Source organism: Camelus dromedarius, chromosome 5, assembly GCF_036321535.1.
Source record: "Camelus dromedarius isolate mCamDro1 chromosome 5, mCamDro1.pat, whole genome shotgun sequence".
In the NCBI taxonomy this organism is placed as follows: Eukaryota; Metazoa; Chordata; class Mammalia; order Artiodactyla; family Camelidae; genus Camelus; species Camelus dromedarius.
This window is the reverse complement of record NC_087440.1, coordinates 3,314,855-3,338,929: the sequence shown is the minus strand read 5'-3', so window position 1 is coordinate 3,338,929 and position 24,075 is coordinate 3,314,855. Positions and strand designations below refer to the sequence as shown.

The window sequence follows — 24,075 nt, the reverse complement described above, 5'->3', positions numbered from 1 at the left end:
ATTAGGGTGAAAAAGCAATTGCCTTAGCTCTCTAATTATCAACTAGTGTGTGTGGATAAATTTGGGTGTTTCAATGAGAAGTACTCTGGTCTATACACCAGATGGCTATGAGCATGGCCCAGGAATTTTTTTAATGTGCCTCCCAAAGTTTCCTCCCTTCTTTCTCGAATGTTGTGTTGAGAAGGTAGATTCTATTTGTTGTATTATGGTCATATTGTTGCAGAAGTAGAAATGGTCTTTGGCCTGTTAATATCCAATAAAATTCTTGTACCGGTGAGAGGAAAGGTGTTCTGGCACAGCCTTTTTCATTGTGTATTTGGATGTATTGTATATTTGGAGGTTTCAACTACTAACAGAATTATCATCTGTTTCTTCCAAATCCTATTATTTGTTGCTTCTGAGAATCCAATAAATGGGCTCCTGTTGATGGATCCCCTACAGTAATGAAAAGGATCAATAGTATCGTAAAGACTGCACCACTGGAAAGAATTATGTGCTATCTTTAAGTGAAAATTGAACAGTGCTTTAAAATAGCATCGCCATTTTTGATTATTTAACCAAAGCCGTCGATATTTCATACAGGGCACATGCCAGAAAGAGAGCTTGCGTGGTTACTTTATGGATCAAAATAGGAAATGCTCACTGTGCTCAAGCTGGATTTTAAAAATAAAGAAATAAATAACTTCATCATAAACCAAACGACTCCATGCTATTTCCAAACATTTATCATTTTCTATTTGAGTCTATCTGCTCAAAAGATGTAATATAATTTTAATCGCCACTCCTTTTATACTGGGGTAGGGGCAGAAGTCGAAAAACATCTACTACTAAAACCCAGCTGATAGTTGGGAATGTTTATTAACCTAAATTAAAATAATCACGGCTTTCTTTCACCAGCTTTAAGTTTATGAGGTACATCGGTAAAAAGTCAGTGTTATTAACTCATCACTATCTGGAAATTCAAAACGCTGACATGCTCAGATAAATCAGTCACTCTCTGGGAAAATCTCAGTGGAGTGCTTCAATTCTTATGACCTCGGACATGTGGTTCCCAAACAAGTAGCGCAGACCTCAGTTGCTACTTGGTTTATTGTGGTACGATTTGCACATGCCACAGGTGAATTGACACCCCTCAAATCCAGTTTGTCTGTGAGGAGAGGGTTTTCATCCCACTTCTGAATATCAGTATTAGAGGGAGGTTTTGCTGCATTAAATGTGCCTGCATCTTTAGCTACAATCACCATACAGAGTTCTAAAATATTTCATAGCAAAGACTGGGGATGAAAGCAAGACTCCATGTAAATATTGCATTTACATTTTAAAGTTTTGAAGATTGTTTAATGTAATGCCCACATATGAAATCGCATCATTTAAAAACACGTTGCATTTATATTGTTTGTCAGCCTAGTATTCTACAGGGAAGCAGAGGTAAGCAATCCACTTTTTTACCTTCAAATTCCAGTGGAGTTTAATGACAATGGGAAGGACACGCCAGTTCAGGGGGAGCCCCTCTTTTCTACTTCCATTCAAATTGCCTGTGCCTTTTCCAGACTCTGCCATCTTCCGTCGTGAGCCCACGTATTGCCCAAGAACACTCGAGCGAGATGAAACACTGCAGGGCAATTTAATCACTGATACCTTCACACTAGTTTCTGAAAAGTATGATTTGTTGAAAGGCTTGATTTGGGGGTTCAGTGGCTATGAGGTGCAAGCACCGTGATCAGGCCTCTGAGAGAAGAAGCGTGAGCCCTGAACAGTGTCCCTCACAAACACCCTCACTGTCTTCAGGTCTTTAGTTCCCCCAGAATTGAGTGCCTGGGACCACCTGTGTTGGGCTCAGAGTAATGGCTAAGAGATGTTCTGAAACCGAGGTTAGGACATGTTAACAGCCATTTGCTTCTGTTTTCTTTATTGTGAAAGATGCAGTTAAATAGGAGAACACCTGCCACAGCTAACTCAAAGTGGCTAACTTCTAGTTCTCTACTGGCTGATCTTGTGTGGCTAATATTATAGTTCTCCAAATAATTAGGGCCCTAACTATCTGCTGGAACAATGCATAACCATAGCCTCGGACCAAGGCAAAACCCAGAAGCAGCCAGTTCTTTTCCTGGAGCCATTTCACTTCCCCTTTCTGAGCTTTCCCCCTCCTTCCCATATGGCCCCTTCCTGGGGAGCCGGGATATTTTAAAATAGAGCCACGGATGTCTGCAGCCCTCTACCACGTGCCCTCTGCAACACGACTTGACAGAAAGGCTTACTCCGTGGTACTTTCCAAACCTGCTCCTTTTCTCCAAAACTGATGCACACATTTCTGCTAAATGACTAGCTAACTGATAAGATGATGAACTAATCCACATTAAAGCCATAAATATTGATAGAGTAATACATTCAATTCCTTCATCCAAATGGACAATACTTTGGAATTTCCAGGCATCTTGGCAAGGCCGATAGGAAGATACTTTGAAAACACGAAGGCCTAAAGTAGATCCCACCAGACCAGCTCACATCTCCCACAACAGTCGTCATTGGGTAGGGTTGCCTCCAGAAGACCTGACGTTCCCGCGAGGTCAAGAGGATGGGAAGTACTTGAGCAGAGCCTTGCTTGTCCACCCCACATACCTGCTGGTGACCATAGATGTTACACGCTCCAGGAGGGACGGGCACATTGGCACTGTCAAAGACCCGTTTGCTTCCGGACTTGGTGCTGTAGAGGTGAGCCAGCTCAGGCTCCGGGCCCAGGATGGGTGTGTTTAACATATCCGCCACGGCCAGATCATCTCTGTGCAGGAGCCCGCCGACAATGTAGGCTTCCTTCCCTTGGATGAGATTTTTTATTCTTCTGATGGCCTTGGGACTGTACATCAGGTGAGTGGCCAGGCACATATGCTGCTTCTGCAGGGGGCAGAACATATTATTCTTGTTAAAAGGTGTTCTTTTTGTCGTCCATACACCTAATTTATCACATAGTGCACAATAAATGCATTATTAATAGCAGGCTGGGTTATGACCTATCCTGTTGTTTAGCAGTTTAAATTGATAAAAGCTGTTGGGGTGAGGTTCCATAATCGCTCACATCTTTAGTGTGCTGGAAATAGGCTCGCTGGGACTAGAACTAATTACTACACATCTGTATTTATTTGATCCACATGGAATTATCCTTCTGTCAGAAGGAAAAGAGGCTGGCGGCCCTTGGATAATAGTGATTCATCTCTGCAGCACTTCTGGCATGGTTTAACGCTAAAGTGTCTGGAAAATCAATACAAAAAATGAAGAAAAAAGGCCTGCAGTTTTCTAATCTGGCAACTCTTTAAACGATTTGGTAGGAAAAAGGCACTTGACTTGATACTCTTCTTCCCAAAGTTCTACCACAAATTCCATTTCAGAAACTCCTTATTTTTATGATGGTTATCATGGTTCTGAACCAACGGTCCACAGAGACGATTTAGGAATGGAAAGTATTTGGGAATTTCAGCCACATTCAAATTTCTTTTCCAATGGAAACTCTCTTTCAGTTACATAGATAGTCCTGGCGTGCCTAAGAGGGGCAGAGGATGAAGACAGATGGTCAGCACACAGCAAAACTAATACAGGTGTGCTTCTGTGCTCAAGGAGTGGGGACACAGATGAGTACAATTAATGCATAACTAATCCAAGGCAGAGAAGTGCCTTGGATATCATAAGCACTTAATGAATATGAGCTTGTATTATTGTTATGAAAGAGGCTGGGGTTGAGGTGAGTTTTGAAGGAAGGGTAGGAGTTGATGAGGTGGGGATGGGCATAGCCTAGGATGGAATATGAGACCCAAAGAGCATGCTCACTTCCTCCAGAGAAGAGGGCATTGTGGCACCTGAGAAAGTGCTGGAGTCAAACATCTCTGGCTCTGAGTTCAGCTCTGTCCCTTATAAGCTACCTGAATTTGGACAAATGACAGACTCCCTGAGCCTAAGTTTCTCCACCTGCTAAACGGGAATAAAAATACCCAATTGCTGGGTTGCTCTAAGGATAAAATAAGATCGTGAATGTAAAGCACCTATTATAATGCATGGCATTAAGTTGATATTCAATAAATGGTAGTAATTATTATTACACAGGAAATTCTTTTAAAAAAAATAGTCATTAAAATGCCATGCAAATAATACAGTGCCATGTGTGAGAGAGTCCAAGGGGTTTTGTAGACCAGCGCCTCCTCCCCCAGTTTGAGTCAACTTATCTACTCAACATGGCACTGAAATGTGGAGAAATTTGGGGGGAGCATCAGCTGTGCCAATTTGCAAACTGTTGGTGGGTATAACTGCTGAGTATAAGAGAAAGAGACTGAGGAGAGCCCCTGGATTTCAATCCTGTCTAAATTTGTAACTTGCAAGTCGATTAGCAAATTCGATCTTTCTGAGCCTCAGTTCCCCCATTCAGATGAGAGGCTGAACTAGAAGCCTCTAGGGTCCTTCCAGCTGTGAAGTAACGTTCCCGTTAAAACCATAATAATAATGATAAACAATAATGTTTAATGGGTACAGAGCTTCTGCTCGGGATGTTGAAAACGTTTTAAAAACGGATATGTGATGGTTGCACAACAGTGTGAATGTACTTAATGGCACTGAACTGTACACTTGAAATTGTCAAAGTGGTCAATTTTAGGTATACTTTACCCAAATTTTTAAAAGACAACCGAGTTCCTCTGAGAAGAGGACTGATTTGATTTACCCCACTGAGCCCTTCCTTCAGAGTAAGTGTTCTAGTCTAAGCTCCTCGGATCTATGCAATATGCCTTTTCTATTATAATTTAAATCCACTTTCAAAACCAACTTCTGAGAATGCAGCTCTAGGAAATCCAGCGCTCCGTTAGACCGTGGCTGGTGACAGCACCTTGTGAGTTTGCATTTCCCATCTGATCGATCACTGTTTATCCCGTTTGTTTATTTCACTTCTTTCCTTTCCCTACAAATTATTCCAGTGAGGAAATGTGGAAAAACGATATGTCTGGGGGGGCTGGCGACTTGAGTCACAGTGTATGTGATGGGCTTTCCAGGGTACCTAGAAGAACGTTTCAGAGGGGGCAGTCCTCCCATGTCAAGTTCATAAGGGCTCAGCATTTCGACGGTACTCTTTCATTTGATCCGTGCAACACTGCACCAGTTAGCAGTCTCTCTTTCGGAGACAAGGAAACTGAGGCTCGAGTGCTTTGCCCACAGCCGCACAGCTGTTCAACAGCAGAGGCTGGAATATTAGCGCAGGTTTCATGCCATAGCTGCCATGATTGCTCCCATTTTACAGGTTGAGTAGTGAGGTCTGGTGGATTTACGAGGTATGATGAGGGGATGGCAGATGCAGCAGTAGAACCTAATGTTCAACTTCTGAGCACATTTCCTGCCAGGATGGATTTCTATCTCCTCTAGGGTTGCTTGTCTTTATTGGCAAGAACTCTACCCGGCTCTAGGACGTCATCTGTGGGCAGCCTTATTCTTTAGGCAAGATGACATCACAGTATTGTGCTCAACGTGTGTTTAAAAAAGATTTGAATGTGAGCGACTGATGGCAGAGGACACATTACTGACCGCAGGCCTTTTGTGACCACTCAGAGAAAATCGGTATCATCACATCCAGGCAGTGGATTAACACAGATGACAAAAATCTAAAATGTCCCTAATTCCATAACGTTATAGCTACATTTAATTTATCACCACTAATTCCTTCTGGGACCTGAGATAAAAGGTGCTGTTTAGGATGTCTTCATAAATATTAAAATGTTCAGAAATAGACACGATGACTTTATAACAGCATTTCTTCCCATTACAGATTCAAACACTGTATAGTAACTTGGAGACACATACAAACAGATTTTTGGCACACTTTAGGAAAACCTCCTCAAAGCCAGCCATTTGAATGAAAATTGGCACTGATACAGTCTTTCAAACCCATTGGAAAGAAATAAAACCATAACTAACCATGAGCAGGAAATGTGAGATGAGATCGGAAATGTGGTTTGAAAGCGAGAGTTTAATTTTTGTATTTTTGAAAGTTGATTGCCTGTGAATGATTAATTACTCAAATCATTTAAACTTAAACTATGAGAAGTATTAAGTGCTTAAAATACTCCAATATTCCCTGTTTGTTTCTATCCGCAGAGACGCAGACCTACACTATGAATATGCCTCGGTGCATCCGTTAGTGCCAGCTGCCTGCCTCCTGCTTGGAAGTTGAGGAGCGGACTCTGAGGATACAGGTCTCAGGGAAGAGGACCCCAGAGCTGGAAGGCACTTTGAAATGATCTAATCCATCACCTTGTTTTACAGATGAAGAACAGAGGGCCAGAGAGGTAAAGGGGCTGGCGCAAGGCCGTAAGGTCACCTAGGAGCAAGGCAGTCGTTCCGATTGGGGTCAGACAGATTTGGGTTCATACTCTGGCCCCGCTAGTAACTTCGGACTAGAAAATGAATGCTGGTTTCCTCAGCCGTAGGACATTGACAATTTCTGTCTTGCTGCAGTGTTCTGAGCATCACATGAGAAAATGTATGCTAAGCATTTGATAAATGTTGGTTGTTCACTCAATTTCCTCCTCCCAAATCTAGTGCCCCTTCCCCATTCCATGCCTCTTCAGTGTGTTCTGGCATTTCAGATGTGCAGAAACTTCTTACTAGCAGCTACCAGCCACTAGCTCTGGTTTCTGGCTGAAGGAAATCGGGAAATTAGCCACACATTAATGATGGTTCCTTTCCTTCTTTGCTTCCTGATATCCACAGTGACTCTGATGTTGAGGCCAAGGATTAGCTAGGAGGCACCGAACCAGTCCTAGCGTTGCTGGAGGACGTTGGGAAGTTTCTAAGATGACAAGTGGCGATGATTTGTCCCTTGCCTTTCCCACTGCTTGTCCCGCCCCTGCTTTTGCCCCCTCTTCTGCAGCCAGAGTGGTAGCGATGAAACAGAGCGAGGCCGAGGGCTTTCCAGGGGAATGCTGGGGTATCCAGTTATGAAAAAATAAAATCTTCATTTTGGTAGAAGAGAGTTCAAAATCACTGAGTTTACCAGCAAAGTAGAAATGCTGCAGCAACCCGCCCCAGCGCTGGCAGGCCTTTTTGGTTTTTGTGGGCAAGTCATGGTGCATCTGATGTGTCATGGGTGGTAACTCAACACACAGGTGGTTCCTACGTGAAGCATGCGATCAGTTTCTCTGGCCAGAGATAGATGACTTTGGTGCATCAACTTGTGGGTGAACAGAGTTGTCTTTATCAGCAAATTCAGACCCTTAGATTTTACAAAAAAAAAAAAAAAGTCTCCTCAAAAATACATAGTCCATTAGGTATTAAAATGTTGGTTGTTTACCATGGAAGTTTAAATTCTTGTTAAAATATAGAGAAATTCATGTCAAGCCATCTCTTGCACTGCTTTATTCTAGAATGCTACCCCCATGGTTCCATGAATTTCCCAAAAGCCCTTGTCTAGGGATGGGATGAGAGTCCACTCAGAGTTCATTTGATTCATTACAAATCAGTTTTTTAAAAAAGTTTAAAAAAATCTGAATCTTGTTTATCATGAGCTAGGTGATATGGTAAATCAGGCCAAATTCCCCTGAGGAAAAAAAATCCATGGAGTAACAAGAAATACAATTTGGAAATCAGAAAACAGGGGCTTTGGTCTAGATTTGTCCCTTACTAGCTTTGTGATCATGGGCAGACCCAGCCTTTCTCTACCTCGGTGTCCTCCACACAAAATTTTAAAAAAAAGCAACCGTAGATGTTATAAATTCACCTACTTGATGGCACAACCCAATGACTACAATTAGGCTTCCACTACGGAGAAACTGGGCGGGGGTAGCTCCACTAAGTCTGCAAGTTAAACTGGGATATTTATTTCCCACAGTCCAACTAGTAGTGTAATCAGTAAAGCTGTTAAACTTGCAATAATATTTCACTGATGTGTACCAGAGCGTTGCAAGTTATAAAATTTCCAATTTAATTTTACTGCATCCCTGAAGCCGTAGTAATTAGGAGACAAACTCACAGTGAAGATGTTTATAGCTTCAGGGGTGATAATTTTGAACCTGTCCTGCAGGTCACTTCTGTCCTCAAGGTTCCCCGATCTGACAGCTGCCTGTAGACTCAGGATTTTATTGTAATACAGCAGTAACTCATCATTCATTTGATGGGCGCAGATGTAGATGACGCTTACATTGGCATCTAAAAACAACAGGCACAGTGGTTAATTACTGGTGTAAAGGTAAATGACACCACGAACTCTGGCATCGGATTGATGCTGTGCAGTTTAAAATAAAGAGCATATCCAAAAGCCACGCTGAAGTTAATTTAGATTGGTTTTGAACAGATCTTAGCAATTCAACTGGCTTTTTTTTTTTTTTTTCACTTTAGCATTCCTCTAAAGAAAAGATAAATAATGCCACCACCAAAAGTAGACACAATGGTTCCTTCAGAAGGAGGGCTGTAAGGCACCGTGGAAGTGTACTTTTGAATAATACGTAGGATTTAGCCCCAGAACTCCCATTAACATCAATGGGAATCACATACTGCTTTAAAAATATCCCATTAACTTCAGTAAATTATAAAACAGAGCTATTAACTTTAGAAAGCTGCTGGAATTGCAATTTCTTATTCTGCCTGGACTTGGCAGGGCCGAATAAGGGAACGTTCTGTCCAAATAAAATGGTCTGATTATGACCACAGCAATGATTATTTCAGGAAAGCAACCCTTTTCCCTGCTCCACTCCCAAAAAGGACTGTATTACTTAAATAGGACATCTAGTGATTCCTGGTTTAAAGGAAGCACTATCTTAAAATCTAACTGTTCTCCTTCATAAGATGTGCCTCATATTATGTGCATAGAAAGAAATCCTAATTAAATATCCCATCCAAATGGAATAGTGAGATGAGATTACCCACTCCCGGCTGCAGAATATTTTAGGGGGTATGGACAGGAAATCCGCAGCCCATGGAGTCACTCACTCATTTGTAACATAAGGGACTGATCAGCAGAGGCAAAGCCCTTGGCTCAACATGAAAGGAAATACAGGACTCAAAGCAATGAGAGGTTGCCATGAGGAGCAACCATTTCACATGTATGGACAGCCAGAAGCCACGGCAGAGGGCGGTGGACACAGTGAAGCATGCAGACCGGGTGCCCAGGGATGTTCAGAGGAGGGAGCCCCGTGAAACGTTTCCTTGGGCAAGTGGGGCCAAGAGGGGATTTTAAGACTCCTCTGTTCAGTCTGACGGAGTAGACAGAGCACAGACTGATTAAATTCTAGCTCAGCTGCCTAGGGACTCTGGGCACATTATTTAACCTTTCTAAGCATTGGTTTCTTCATTTGTAAAATGGGGAGTAAAGTCACCTGGGGCACAGAGTTTGGGAGAGTATTAAGTGAAAGAATATATAAAAAGCACGTGGTGCAGTGTCTGGCACATACTAGGTGCTCAGCGAACAGTACAGAGGCACCAGTCTGCTCCTCAGCCCACCCTGACTCGGCCATCCAACAGGGACTCCCCACCCCAGCCTCCACACTTACACTCCTTTTAATCAGTGCCTCCAGACTTAAGACGATGAAGCAGTGACCTCTGTTGCTCCAAATCTATTAATCTCATCTCTCCAAACTCTTCAAAGGCAAGGTGTATACTTTCCCTATAATTTCCCACAGCCCGGTACAGTGTGGAGTACGCAGGAGCCACTCATTGAACACTCGCGTGTTGACTGAAGGGGTCTGGGAGAATGGAGAGATTTGGGAAGTGGGAAGTCTTACACAATTAGTGAGCCCCATGGCATGCAGGAGAGATCTCCTGTGGAGATGAGCATCTCGTGGCTAGAAGCCATGTCCTCTGAGCTGGCCCGAAACTCCATAAATGCAAGTATTTAAATGACTCCTATTTAACTTTGAAACCAAATTGCCATGTGACCCTTAAAATAAATTAACTGAGGAGACACTGGTTAAATAACTTGTATCCAACTGCTGAAAGATCAAATTCATTATCCCAAATCTTGTGTATCTGAGAAGACACTAGTGTCTTACCAAACTATTGGTTTGAAAAACTCAACAAGTATTTTTTTAAGCACAAAAAGAAACAATGAAAATAACTTAACAAAGATTCCACAGCAGAATAAAACTAAATTTTTCTTGGGAAAAAATTTCTGGTTTACAAACAATAACAAGTCACGTCGCTAATTTTTCCTTTCCTGTTCACTTCTGGGAAAGGAATACATATCACTGACGCTGATGCCCAGCATTAATGTGGTTGGATTGTGAATCTATAAATGTTCAAAATTAATTGGTGGGTAGTTTTGGAAAGGAATTAATAAGAGGATGAGGATTGCTTTGATTGCTAGTCAATAGTCAATATTGATTTGCTTAACTTATCTAGAAATTGAAAATGCTAGCCATTGGGGTCTCCCCACCTGACACCCTGACTTCACAGCCAACGTTCAGAATAACAAGTCTTACCAAGGTAATCAGATTACCTTTGTTTCCTTTAAATAAGCAGAAAAATCAACACCCTTTACTAGGAATTAGTGGAATTAAAGAAGATATTTAATCTTCTCCAAAATTATTACTAATTTTCCTACTTTTTCCTACATTTATGTCACAAACAAGTACTTTTTCTATTTTCTAACTTTTTTCTAAACTTTCATTACTTCTCTTGAAGAGATTTTAGAATCGCAATGTTACATCGTGAAGATAGTGTACCAAGAAAAGGCACTTAGTTCCTACTCTTTCCGAAATGTTCGTATTAGCAGAATTTTCCACTGCAGGTAGACATAGACTGAGCTATTGAATTATCTAAAATAGAAGCCTAATAATATCAAGTCTTCTCTAATAATGAGGATCTTTTGTAAAGAACTTCTTTGGTGATGGTTTGGACTATATATAGAAGGGTTTATAAAAAGCTAAAGGAAAAAAATTAATCAAATAAATTAGAGCGAAGTCTGCCCTCTGCTGCACTTCAGTGGTTTCTACCCAGTCAGGTTTGTAGTTGAAACAGCTCAGCACTAACAAATCAATCTTAAGTCATTAAAAAAATTTTTTTGTAAGGCTGAAAAACAATATTAGTGCCTGGATAATAGATTAAAGCAATTACATTATTATTATTTTGGGACACTGTAAATTTCTAGTACGGATGTATTTTTGTTACCAAATGGAATTTATAAAATAATAATGATGCTGAAATATATATGAATCATGTAAAGTATGTCATTCCAGGGAGCCAGCTAAGTTGGTCATCGATCATTTAAAATTCTTCCTTGTTTTGCTTAAATAAGGGCCAAAGCAATTATATTTTAACAAAACAAAGAAGTTCTTATTTGGTAACTGAAAATAAGCCTCGCTTTTGTTTAACCCTGAAGTTTTGGCCGACACCTGCCATGCTGACTCAGTATTATTGCTTAGCCTTTCAAATCTTCATTCTTTAAGGCTCACTTCAAACAGCATCAACCAAAGCCCCTGCATTCTTTTCTTGTATCCTTCTTTCTGGCCCTAGGTTGGTGTCTGATTCAGAACTGACCAAACCAGTAACACTGGAACTTGGCTTGTACAAAGATTTATCTATCACTCAAGGTCTGTATTTCTAAGAATTCCCTCCACTAGGCACCTCCTGCTTTCTCATAACTAGACAATATATATTTAAAGAAAAGCTTCTTTTAAAAATCTATCTTCATTTCTCTCTTATTTTTATAATGAAAACACAATGCTTTTCATTTCAGATACTGTCCACCCATTCCTCAGATAATGTAATAGACAATATTGACACAAACAGAAAATGTTGACCTCACTCACTGCCAGATTCAGTAAATGATGGGGCTATAGGAGAAAAATCCTTATCCAAACCTGCAGCAAAGAGAATTTAGAAAATTACCCAAGTAAGTTGGTTAAAAATGTCATTGGTTTATTCAAGTTGACTTCACTCTAAAACTGTTCTTTAAAGCAAAACATTCAATTGCCCTGCGATTGATTAGAAATCTAAGCTTTTTCCTTGTAAAGGGAAGAAAAAGGCAAAAAAAAAAAAAAAAGAACATTAAAAAACCTGGCTAGGTAGAAACCACTGAAGTGCAATAGAGGAAAGAGAAAAGAAAAGAAAAGAAAAAAAAGAACATTTACTTAACATTTAATCATGATAAACATTCCAGAGTCATTTGTGTAAAAGTATTTACTGTACCTAAGATGTCACACAGCCTCCCCAGCTGCATGTTCTGCTGCGTGTTTAAGTCGGCAATGTTTTGTCGCACAGGCTGGGAATATCCTAAAAGGCAAACCAGACGTCACAACTCAGAAAGAGCAGATCAGTTTGGCAAAATGGCACACTAGGGTTCCACAGTGTCACAGTCCATATTTTTAGGAAAGAACTGTCTCTGAAGCATCTTGCAGAAACTAACTCCTAAGATTGAGGCCCTTGCTTCTCAGGGGACTAAGCATTCTTCTATAAGATATGCCAAAAGAAGATATTCTGCACCAGAGGGGTTCATATTTTTCAGTACCAGCAAAGCTGCTAGGAATCCGGATTTTATAGAAACATGGGAAAAGTTTCGGACATTTAACATGAATGTTCCAAACAGTACGTAAGAAAATTGTGCTCAGGTTAAAAAAAAAAACAAAACTATTTTGGCTTTTTATGCTTCTGATGTGGCATTTTGAAGAAGTGTCCTGAAATTATTCTAAACTGACACACAGATTTCAGATAAACCCCTTACTGTCAGGAGTATGAATTTAAGTAATTCTATACACCAAAGAAATATGCTTCTGCTCACACAGTCAAAAGAACTTTTAACCTTAAAGGGCAATAAAGGTTAGCGCAATTACTTGTCAGTACGAATAAAAGTCCCACCCTTTTCCTTCATGTCCATTGGAACAGCAGAAGGAGAACACGTGTGGATCACTATTGTCCAAAAATCTTCCGCAACACCAGAACATTTTCTGTTGATATTTCAGGGGTTAAAAAAAAAAAAAAAAGCGGATCAAAACACCAACTCAAAAGGCATGCATCCTCACAAGCAGGTATAATTGCTTACAGGAAATTCAGCAACTGTAGATGCAACTTTAAAAAAAAAACACACAACTAAAATTACCTTTCACATTTGGAAGAGATGCTTCAATGCCTCCTTGTGGTTAGCGAGCCCAAACACATGTTTCAAGTTAAAGTGCTGTAGGTAAGAGTGATTTTAAAAATGACATCTTCAAGATGTGACCCAGATTTCCTTTTCAGCAGAAGGAAAACTATAGCAATTCAGGCAACAGGGCTTCAGATCAAATGAACTCTGATAATTGGCTCTTTGCTTTGATGTTGGTATTTAAACACTAGACAACGTCTGGAAATTAAATGAGTTGACAATTCATCTCCAAGTCTCCCTTTTGCTTTATGCAAATGAACTTAAGAACGAAAGAAGTAGAAGGGCAAGTCGGTTGTTTGAATTATTTTTGAAAAATTATTAATTTCGAAAATAATTTTGGGAACTGTTCCATATAGAAAGCTAATATAGGCAGCTAACAATGCCATCTTGATGTGTGGTTGCAGTATTGTAACTCTTGGGATTTTGCATATGTATAATTCTATTTATATTCAGATAAATGCTTATTTAGGAAAATGTATTGTGAATAACTTATATATCAAGACTATAAGGAGGCAGAAAAATGCCTAGAGAATAAAGCATGATTAAGAAAAGTGCCCGAGAGCATCTCATGAATGCATTTCCTTTCGAAAGTAAAGATAAAAGGCAGTGTGAGATGGCTCATTAAGATGATGTCCAATTTAAAATATAAAGGATGTCTGATCACTTTGTTGCCACATATGCAGCACGTGAGTCTGTGTTTCAATCAAGTGCTTGAGGTCAGTTTTCCGACAAATTGCTTAGTTCCTCTGCTACTGCTGATCAAGGATGTGTATAAAGTGTCTGTGCAGGATTATGATAAAACAGGTTCCTCAGTTAACCCTACAAATACACCCATTTTAAAGAACTGTATGTTAACAATCTTAGAGCATTGTTATAGAGGATATGTGAAGTAAGAGATAGGAAAACATTTTGTAAACTGTAAAGTGCGGTGTAAACAGAAGGTATTTTAACATTACAAGGTATGAGCACTTCCAAAGCTCATAACAGCAAAAAATTGTCACAAGCAACAGATGGGCAAGATACAACATAAGACACGTTACCATCAGCAGAGCAGAAGTTGGGAGTCAGTTTTTTAAAAAGTCAGACTTATTCTTATGTTTTGTACATCCACAAAGTGCGTGTGTTGATAACGTAGGTGACAAGACCTGATCAATGCTGGCAGCGTATATTAAATACAATCGTGACCTAAATTAGCAACAAGGATGTGTGGCCTTGGGGATCTCAGCAGACATGTCCAATGACAATGAGACATCACGCTTAGGAATATATTCCGCAAAGATCTGGACACATCAAAGGTGAGTCTAGAAACACTGGAGGAGTTTTGAGAGATCATCTACTTCCACCCTGTCCCATTATAGGTAAGGAGGTTTCAGGGCAAGTGCCGTATCTCTTGTTCAAGATCACATAAACCTACAAATTATTGTACAGTTCAGATACTACGTATTTATCTCTCGTGACAAACGTGGTTACGTCAAGTAAGGGAGAAGACGTGACTCTCCAAGTGTGAGTGGAGAACTGCAGAAGGGGCAGAGAGCCTTCACCTCTTTCCCACTTCTGTTTTCAGGTGTTGAGGCTGTCAGACCAGTGGCCCTCCAAAAAGGTCCACACTCCAGTCCCTGGAACCTGTGAATACGTTAGGTTACGTGGCAAAGGGGAAATAAAACTGCCAGTGGAATGAAGGTTACTAATCAGCTAACCTTAAAATAAGGAGATTCTCCCAGATTATTTGGCTGGACCTAGTGACATCACAAGGGTCCTTAGAAGTGGGAGAGGGAGGCAGAAGAGTAGAGAGAGAGAAAAGGTGACCGCAGAAGAAAGGCACAGAGGTGCCATGTTGCTGGCTTTAAAGATGGAGGAAGGGGGCGATGCGCTTTCCTTGTTTATCCCTTTGTGTGTGGCTTCTAGAAGCTGGAAGGGTAAGGAAACCGGTTCCCCCCTACAGCTTCCAGAAAGGGATGGAGCCCTGCCTGTACCCTGATTTTAACCCCTTTCCTACTTCTGAACTACAGAATTATTATTGCAAGGTAACACATTTGTGTTGTATTAAGCCATTAAGCTTGTGGTAACAGGTCAGAAGGCAATAGAAAGCTAACATGACTGTCTACCTTCCCTTCCTCCCGGGAAGTACCACTCCTCAGACGTCCTTCTCTCTGAGCTCTAACTGAAGAGATGGGTAGGGGCCGAGCTCCCTAATAAGAGCTCAGAGTCAGCGCTCAGTAGGTGTTGTTGTTACTATTACTATTATGTCTTTCCTAACCTCAGCTGAGCCAGACTTAAATCCTCATGAGGACCTTCACTGAAATGTAGGGACATTATTATCCTTACGTGGCACAAATCATTCGAGCTAACAAGGTACCGTTGTTCTGGCTCACACGGCTGACGGGCCCTAGTCTCCATCAGGTGCGCCTGACCGCCCTTTCCTAAGAGGATTTTCAGCCTCCCCTCACTGTCACTCCCTTGCACTCGCTCTTCACCGCACTGTCCTCATTTTTGTCATTGCACGCTTCTTTGCTTGCTCGTGTTCTCCTTCGCTGTACGCGTCTCCTCCCCACTGCCCGCTCCGGCTCCTGTCGCCAGACTGTAAGCCCCGTGAGAGCAGGAACACTGTTATACCCCCAGTCGAGTGAGCGAATGGAATGTGGCTGAAGATCCTGCTCAAAGAATCTGCCTTTTAAATTCTTAGCCCTTTCTCTCATGTGTTTCCACAATTCCCTCCTCTCCTATCAAGGCCCATAAAATTGGGTCCTCTGATCTGGAGAGCTTCCAGGGAAATCCAAAGCACAGTCAGTGGGATTTGTAGCTTTCTCTAGCATAGAATAAGACAGCGTTGGCATAAAAGGGCGCTCTCTCTTCCTTATCTCTGTAGAGAGGAACACAGCCTCTTTCCTTATGCCATCCTCAACTGCAAAATATTCATGATTTGATAGAGTATTTCATCTTTCCTCAAAACCTTATTGCCTCTGCTTCACATCGAAGAAGGGGACCTGAGCACCACTTCTCTGACGTTATCCAGCTGCCATATTTTTGGTCTTCTGTTGAGCCAAAGATGCTCATTAACGGTTCCCAGCAGGGGGCGGGTATAACTCAATGGCAGACTGCACACCTAGCATGCGTGAGGTCCTGGGTTCAATCCCCAGTACCCCCACTAAGTAAATAAATGAATAAATCTAATTACCTCCTCCTCCTCCAAAGAAAAGGTTACTGGCTATCACTTGTCCATCCTTATTTCCACCTTCATCTCCTTTCCCATCCCTATCTCCCTTGCAACACAAACTCCTATCAGATGATGCTAATTGCCTCTTTGCAACCCAGTAAACTAGTCCTGCTGGGGTTGGCTTTTCCTTCACAGCACCCACAGAAACCCAAGAACACGAGCAAGGCCACGCTCTGTGACCGTGCGTCCTCGGGACGGTGGGTGCCTCTGTGACAGGCCCCTCCTCTTGCAGTGGAATCAAGCATTCTTGAGTTCTTGCTCATTGCTCTGTGGTTGGCTCCTAGTTTATTTTGTCTCCAAGTCCTTTTCCTTACAATGGTAACTAAGGCAGAGAAGGGTTAATAGTAGATTTCCAGTTACCAAATAGTCGTCATTCATCTGATCGCCATGGCCTGAGGTGGCAGTCGTCCATGCCTCAGTCTGATGGACCAGCGGTTCTCAGCCTTTTCCCAGTTGGAAACGCCTCATGGGTGACGTTCAAGTGCATCACACGCTCCTCGGGGGCGTGTGCAGGCTTACAACAACAGTAGCTGTCAACCCATCCCTTTCTCTTCTACTCAAGAAAGCATACTGGATGCAGGCTGGGCAAGAGCGACATTATTGTAGAAATAATCTTGAGTTGCTTTAATTCATAAAAAAGTTAACCGTTAGCTAACCTTTGGACTTTCATAGTAAAAATCTAGGGAACATGTGAACGTACTTCACAAGTGATTACCCATCAGCACACTGCGGTCATCTAGAGAAATGTGATCTAGACATCATGGTTGCACCCAGGTTTTAAATTACCTGTGCAAGTGTGAAAGCACAAGATACTGAGATAGGAGATGAGGTACAGCAAGAGAGAGGCCTATTTATATAGTGTGTCCAGGGCCAATTTTATGAAAGTAAAACTAAGAGTTGTTTTTTGGGGGCTGCTGAGGGTTAGAGGATTTTGTGATAAGGACATAGAAAACACAGGAGGTCCTCAAATCTTTGTTGAGTCTTGAAAACATTCTCGAACTGGCCAAACGGCTTCTGCATGGTTCTGTAAGCCTTCCCTTCAAGAGTGAGGACTTCCTGTTGCTCAGACTTTTTGTCAGTGGCTGGCACAGCACTGCATGCAACGAAAGCGAGATTCTCAAAGCCTGGTCTGGGGACCCTCTGGTGGGGGCGGGGTATCCCAAGGGTCTGGAAGGTCAAAAACTCTTTTCAAAATAATGCTAAGATGATATTAGCCCTTTTCAATATTATCCTCTCAAAAACTACAGAAAGTTCATTGATAGGATTTCAGATTCCACATTGCAAGTTAACACTTAAGAGTTACCCTCATTGAGTTTTGGTATCAAATCAAAGAAAAATATACAGAGTTATCTGAAAAGGCTGTAAAATGTATAAAGTATTCCTCCCTTTTCCAAATATTTATCTGTGTGAGACCAGGCTTTCTTCTCATGCTTCAACCAAAACAACATACTGCAACAGATTGAATGCAGAAATAGGTATGGAAATCCAACTACCTTCTATTAAGAGATTTGCAAACTTGTCAACCAGTGTCACTCTTCTCATCAAGTTTTGTTTGTTTGTTTGTTTGGGAAAATAGAAGTTTTTTTTTAAAATAAAAATTTGGCTTTTTTAGGTTGACATTGGTAAAATGCCTACTACTGTTATTTTAAAACAAGTATTTTTTAACGTTTCTCAGTTTTAGTTTCTAACGTGCTCAAAATACAGATGTAACTCATGTAAACCCATGGTCTTTAGGGTCCTCAATGGTCATATTATAAGTATAAATTTGAGAACCGCTGAACAAAAATTTTAATATTTTTTATGAGAATGAAGGAGATATGGTACAACCTCACCTAGCTTAAGCCCAACGGGGTAATTTAATATTACAGGGTCATGGGGCCAACCCTGATCTAACCAGTGAATGAGCGTTGATTTGGATTACTTGAATGAATACAATATGGATGAAAAGAAATGTTTTCATTTTAATTTGGGCTATAAAGAAATTTGAAAGTTTAAGTGTACTTTGTTCCTGATCCCCAAAGATCTGGGTTTTCTGGTAACTGCTGTCTGGGAGATCTTGGCAGTATATCTGTTTCAAAGACCTAGTGTGGCAACACCATAGCTCAGCTGAAGATTCCACACGACTTGCCAAAACACATGCTGGAGACTGCAAAGATTTGACTGAAAGTTCTGATTTCCCTGCCCTCAGATGGAAGCAAGAGTCTATCCTGTGTTTGAGTTGTCAACTCAAAAATCGGAGAGAAGAAGGGTGCCAGTGTGCTTGGAGGCACAGTAAAAATGTGATTCCAGAAATAAGCCTCTGGGCTGTGGTCCTCCACCCTTCCCTGTTCACAGATGGAGGTGAGCACAGTTCTTGCCTTCTGGTGGAAGGAGGTAACTGTCTCAGGAGCATTTGGGGTATGGTAGTTGGGCATAAAAGTCAGTTTTTCTGTCTTTTAGGCTTTTGTGACAGCACAGAGCAACAGAAAAACATTTTCATGAACCTCCTAATAACAAGATCCCCAGTTTTATGGAACGTGTTATCTTGGAGGCCACCAATTGTGTTACCCCGAGAATAATTTGCTGAAATAATTCACAGACAGAAAAAAAATGAAGCTGAACTGTATACGTTCTTTTTAGCCATTAAATCAACTGGCAATGAAATAAAAGATCATATAGAGAAAAGAGAAGCTCCCACCTCAGTACATTCTCTATGTTTATTTTACAGGAGGGAGAGAAGTGAGGGGAAACATCACTGGGAGCTTAATTGGCTGGCAGGGGCCTCATATACCTGCTCATGGCATCAGAGCCCCATACTCCTCACGTCTCATTTAACAATGTATTTTTAAATGCCACTGAGTTTAAGTGTAGCAGCAAATGATGCACTGTAATAAAGAAGCACAGGGGTTAAATTAAAAGTGGAGGAAGTAACTTGGCTAAAGAAACTGGAAGCAGAATTAGTTTGTAGTCTTTATTCAAACCTCTGATTTTTCTAGAGGAATTGGGACTCTGTGGCAGTTCTTTCCTATTTGACTGATAAACTTTGCTTAAAATAGACCCTTGTATTCTATGCCTGCTATGAACCACAGTAGATTATTTTGTTATAATTATATTTCATTAATAAAAATGATTAAAAATGTGCGGTATCCAGTTAAGACATCAGCCTATATAATCTGGAAAGGATAACTTTCTCATTATCATCTTATAAAATTAGAAGACCAGTCTGTTCCTTTGGACAATTAATCAACAGCATCCTACCTCCCCTGTTGGTTAAAACTAGCGAAAACTTTTTGTTACATCTGGGAATACTTCCCAAAATATGTAACAGCCAATCATGTTTCATAATTTCTCCTTTCAAAGAGGCGGTTACTCTGCAATGTATAATTGCCTTCGTGTTCATATCATTAAGCCATAGATTTTTAAATATGTGATAGTCTGTGGTCAAAAACAGTATCGAAAGGCCATCCTTTCTGTGATGGTGGGTTTGGAGAATGCAATGACTCTGATGTGTGCAACACCGTATACACAAATAACCAAATGCCTACAACTGTAATATATTATGCAGTTTTCAGCTACTAAGCATTCATTTTCAGGGTTCAGATAAACCTAGTGCAGCCCCAATTGTCTAGTGGAACAGTGTAATTAATTATTTGTGGAGCTAATTCCACACTAGAATGGATCACACATTTCCTATGGAAAGATGAAAAGAGGACAAGGCTGCATCTTGTATTAAATGTGCACCTGAACCTTCCATTCCTAACAACTGATTTCAATTAGTGAATCCCTCTCAACTCTGGAAACAAAACTACTATATTGAATAGATTGAGGGTGGGGTGAGGGGGGAGCATGTATTTAGAGAAAAACTTTGCTTCTCTTTCATCCCCTTCAATTTTCATGAATTGTGTAGGCGAGTCTCTGGTGCAGGAGACAAAGTAGCCATGTTGTGGCTAACTGAAGTCTTCTTCAAGTATTCCCAGGGGAAGTGGTACATAAGAAAAAGGTACGCCATAATCATTTAAAAAAAAAAAAAACAGGTATGGTTATGTCTGTGGAATAGGTACCACGTGACAGTTTAATGGTATTTAAACCCAATATAATATCCACAAGTCATGTCATAACCTAAAGCATAGATGGTAGAAGCAAATACCATTTGATCAAGCCCAAGTATTATTCTCCTGTGAAAACGTGTAATTGGGTTTTTTAAATACTCAGTTGAGAAAAATATCTGAGCTTATTTTTATCTCTTAGAAAATACATGATTAGCAATTTTTCTCACTTGTCTATAATGGGTTATTATATTGTTAACCAGCCAAAATTCCTGCAATAGGGAAGACCTTCAGATTTGTTAAATAAGTAATGTATTTATTTATGATAAGTAGCATATTTAAACTGAGTATGTGTAATCTAGAAAAAAACCTAATTTTAACATCAGTTTTAAAATAATGCTTTCTAATTCTACTTTCTGTCCAGGTTATTTTTCTACCTAATTTATATTCAGTAAACCCTTTTGGAATTTTAAGACATCTTCATTTAAGATTTTTTTTTATTGCTCAGTTTATATTACTAACCATTACTTTCATAATTTGACCTCTTTTGGGCTTGTTTCTATCAGACTTCTCTGCAGGGCTGATTGCCTGGGGGTTTAGAGTCAGAAGTGGAGGTATGGGAGAGAAGAAGTTTGTGGAAATTGGGTCTGTAATAGCTTTGAGCTTGTCAACATTGCAAAGTAGAGCTCTTATTTCTATTTCTAGTTCTGAGTAAAATAGAGACTGCAAGACAAAATGCCGGGCATATCAGGTCAGGTCCACAATTAGTTGCAGAAGCAAAAGGCTTTTGCACCTTATTCTAAGGACCTCCAGTCAATTGGGTATGCAATTAGCCTCTCTGGTTGCAATCAATTACAAGTGCAATTTCTGTGTGTGAACTAATCTTGTGTGCAAAAGTAGTCCCGCCAAAACAAAAGCCTAAGTTAGAATGAATTTCAGATCTGTCTTACCTCGCTTCCACCCTAAGGAGGAACTAATTTCTTCTGAGTCATAAGAAAGACCAAACCTAAAGGCTCTATGCAACTCAAGTGTCTTAACTTTTCTGTAAATACTTAGATGTTAAGTTCTTTAAAATCTAGGGAAATTTGCATTACTTTGTTACTGGTAATATTTTATTAACTTAACATACAATCTTAATTATATCTATGAGTTTATTAAAAATTTCTCTTTGTTTTTCATATTATTGTTTAAATGTGTTAGTGTTTATACTGTACGTAAGTACTCAAACACGTATGCTCACACAGGAGCACAAATAAATTGCAATTCAGAATTCTGTTACAATAGATCACTAAATGAGTTGCTCTACTTAAAAGGCCTTAACAAAGAGCTAATATGTAATACGAAGATTCACTGAGTTGCTGTTTGTCAAAACTCTCCCAAGTCAGCTTGGGAAATCTGGCCTCACCAAGGATATTTAACACACTAAGTAGATAAAAAGCAAAACAAAACAAGTATGCAGACAAATTGCAAACGTTCTGCCAGTAGCTCACGCTTTACGAGAACTTCCAGTGCACATTTCTGAAATTCCCAGCGTCGCTCTGGCATACCTGTTTTACCACGGTGTTGCAGACAACAGCTTTTAAGTTCCCCAATTCATAAATGTAATTAAATAATTACATTAGTGCTAATTAACATGAAACTGCAGATTATTTAAGCGCAAAAAACACTATTCAACTTCTTAATTATTCTTGTTCACACAGCATTTCCTTTTGCTCAGGCGCCCTAGGTGCAAATAAAGCATCCCATCTGCTCGTAATTAGAACTAAATAATTTCAGAGAATGTAGCTTATCATTTTGACTGCACATTTGATTAAAAACAGTGTACAAGCAATATCCTGGCTTATTGGCGTAACAGCGACAACACACACAAGCCTGTGTTCTATCATTAAAGAGGATCGAAAACATTATCTGTTATTTCAGGGGGGAAAAAATACAACTTTTTAGTTCATTTCATACAGATGAAAGCGAATTACAGCAAATCACCTCTCCACTGAATAGCAGCCCCCACATAATGACTTTATTTGCTTAATCCCCAAATTAAACGCCGTTTCGAGCGAGGGCCCTGTGTTATTACTCTCATCATGTCGAGAACATTTTCCTGCCGAGACCAATTTGAATAAAACAAGGGGCCTTCCTTGAACTCAATCAAGGAGCCATAATGTGGTGGGTAATAGAGGTTGCTGATAGATTTGCAGGCAAAAGTGTTATACCTAATGATGGGATATGGATAATAGTCCTCCTGGAGGTCCTGATGCGATTCCAGTTGGCTGCCAGATGCTAAAAATCAAGAAGAGCATTGATCAGTGACAGGAAGCTGTAGTGGATTCATCTAGTCAAACTTCAGCTGTTTTTCCACTGTACAGTTAAGCCAGGCATAAATTATATTAATTGATTTAATTACATACTTAAAACATCTTCCCCAATTAATTTAATTAGGTGGCTACATGATGCTACTGGCAGGGGAAGATTAGAGGCAGCTCACTTAATTAACAGAATATGAATGAAAAAAAGAGAAAGCAAACATAAATGAAATTGTGAGCACTAATTAAAAGGCTGTCTGCAAACTTAAATACTTTCTGACAAAGTGGTGACAGCAATGTAGACAAGAGAGGATTTTTTTTTTTTCCTGGCGAATTAAAGTGCCAGAAGGTATATATAGGGAGAAAAGGTAATGCAGTTAAAACATTGATTTTCTGACAGAACTACCATAGTCAAAGTGAAGGGACTTTTTTTCCCATAGAAAAATTGCGACAGATTTTGCAGGCACAAAAGCCAGATTCCTGATTAGGGCTAAAATACGACGTAGGGACAAATGTAGGGTCCGTGCGTTGTACACTGAGGGGCGTGGAGGCAAAGGAGGCGGAGGGGGAGGGGAGCTGGGGAGAGAAAGGGGAGATAAAGAGACAACTTACTGCAATCGCTCAAGCAGGAAATGTTTAGAAAAAGAGGTCTGCCCTAACAGCTGGCAGCCTTGCGTACCTTGGCTCGAATGCGGAAATTCTCCAGGTGTCTTTCACGTGACTCCTTCAGGAGCTTCCTCAGTCGGACCTTGTGGCAGTGTAAGAGCCAGGCGATGGCGATCACTCCTGACGCCCACTTCTGCCGCCGATAAATGAGGAAGCGTTTTCTGGCTCGGTAGCATTTCCACGTGGCTTGGATCTTCCTGGCAGCCTCTGTCTTTCCATCTTGGCCCTTGAACCTTTGCCCCGGCAGGTTTAACATCATCTGGATGTGAACCGGGTTCTCTAACACTGAGAGGAGGTCATGTCTGCTAAGTTTATTCTTGAGCTCAAACTCTGGCAGGAGCGCTGCCAAACTGTTCCCTTTTATTTTGACTTCTGGTATCGCGTAGTCCCTGAGAAACCTCTGGATGTGTTCCAACAGAGAGAAAATACTTCCCCAAGACAAACTGTAATGTTCCTTGAATGCTACGAAGTCAGGGGCTGTCTTGTCTACAACTCCATTATAAATAAAAAAGTCATGTTCCCACGGCAAATGCGGAGACTTAGACGGTGTTGTCGTTTTCAAGGTCTGCGGAAGGAAAGTGTCAGCAGAGATGAAACAGAACTGTGATTTACTATAAATGAGTGGTCAAGACACACACTACTATGTTACCATTTATTACTGGATGGTGGGAGGATGTGGCTCCCAGTTCTGATTTAATACGTACGTGTGATAATAGGAAAGTCTAGCTGGTATATATCGTAAAACTCATTGCCAGAAGGACATCTTAGAGGTTG

At 40.6% G+C, this 24,075-nt stretch overlaps 1 protein-coding gene across 1 annotated transcript in view; it reads right to left on the bottom strand.

The window, feature by feature from the left end:
• Positions 1–24,075, bottom strand: part of LOC105093284 (IQ domain-containing protein H) — a 121,140-nt gene that overhangs the window by 66,136 nt on the left and 30,929 nt on the right. Inside the window, exons 5-8 of the mRNA XM_064486353.1 lie at positions 23,315–23,866; positions 22,546–22,612; positions 12,148–12,231; positions 7,997–8,172 (exon numbers count right to left, since the gene is read on the bottom strand). Coding sequence (XP_064342423.1) covers positions 7,997–8,172; positions 12,148–12,231; positions 22,546–22,612; positions 23,315–23,866 — 879 coding nt within the window. The remainder of the gene's footprint in view (positions 1–7,996; positions 8,173–12,147; positions 12,232–22,545; positions 22,613–23,314; positions 23,867–24,075) is intronic.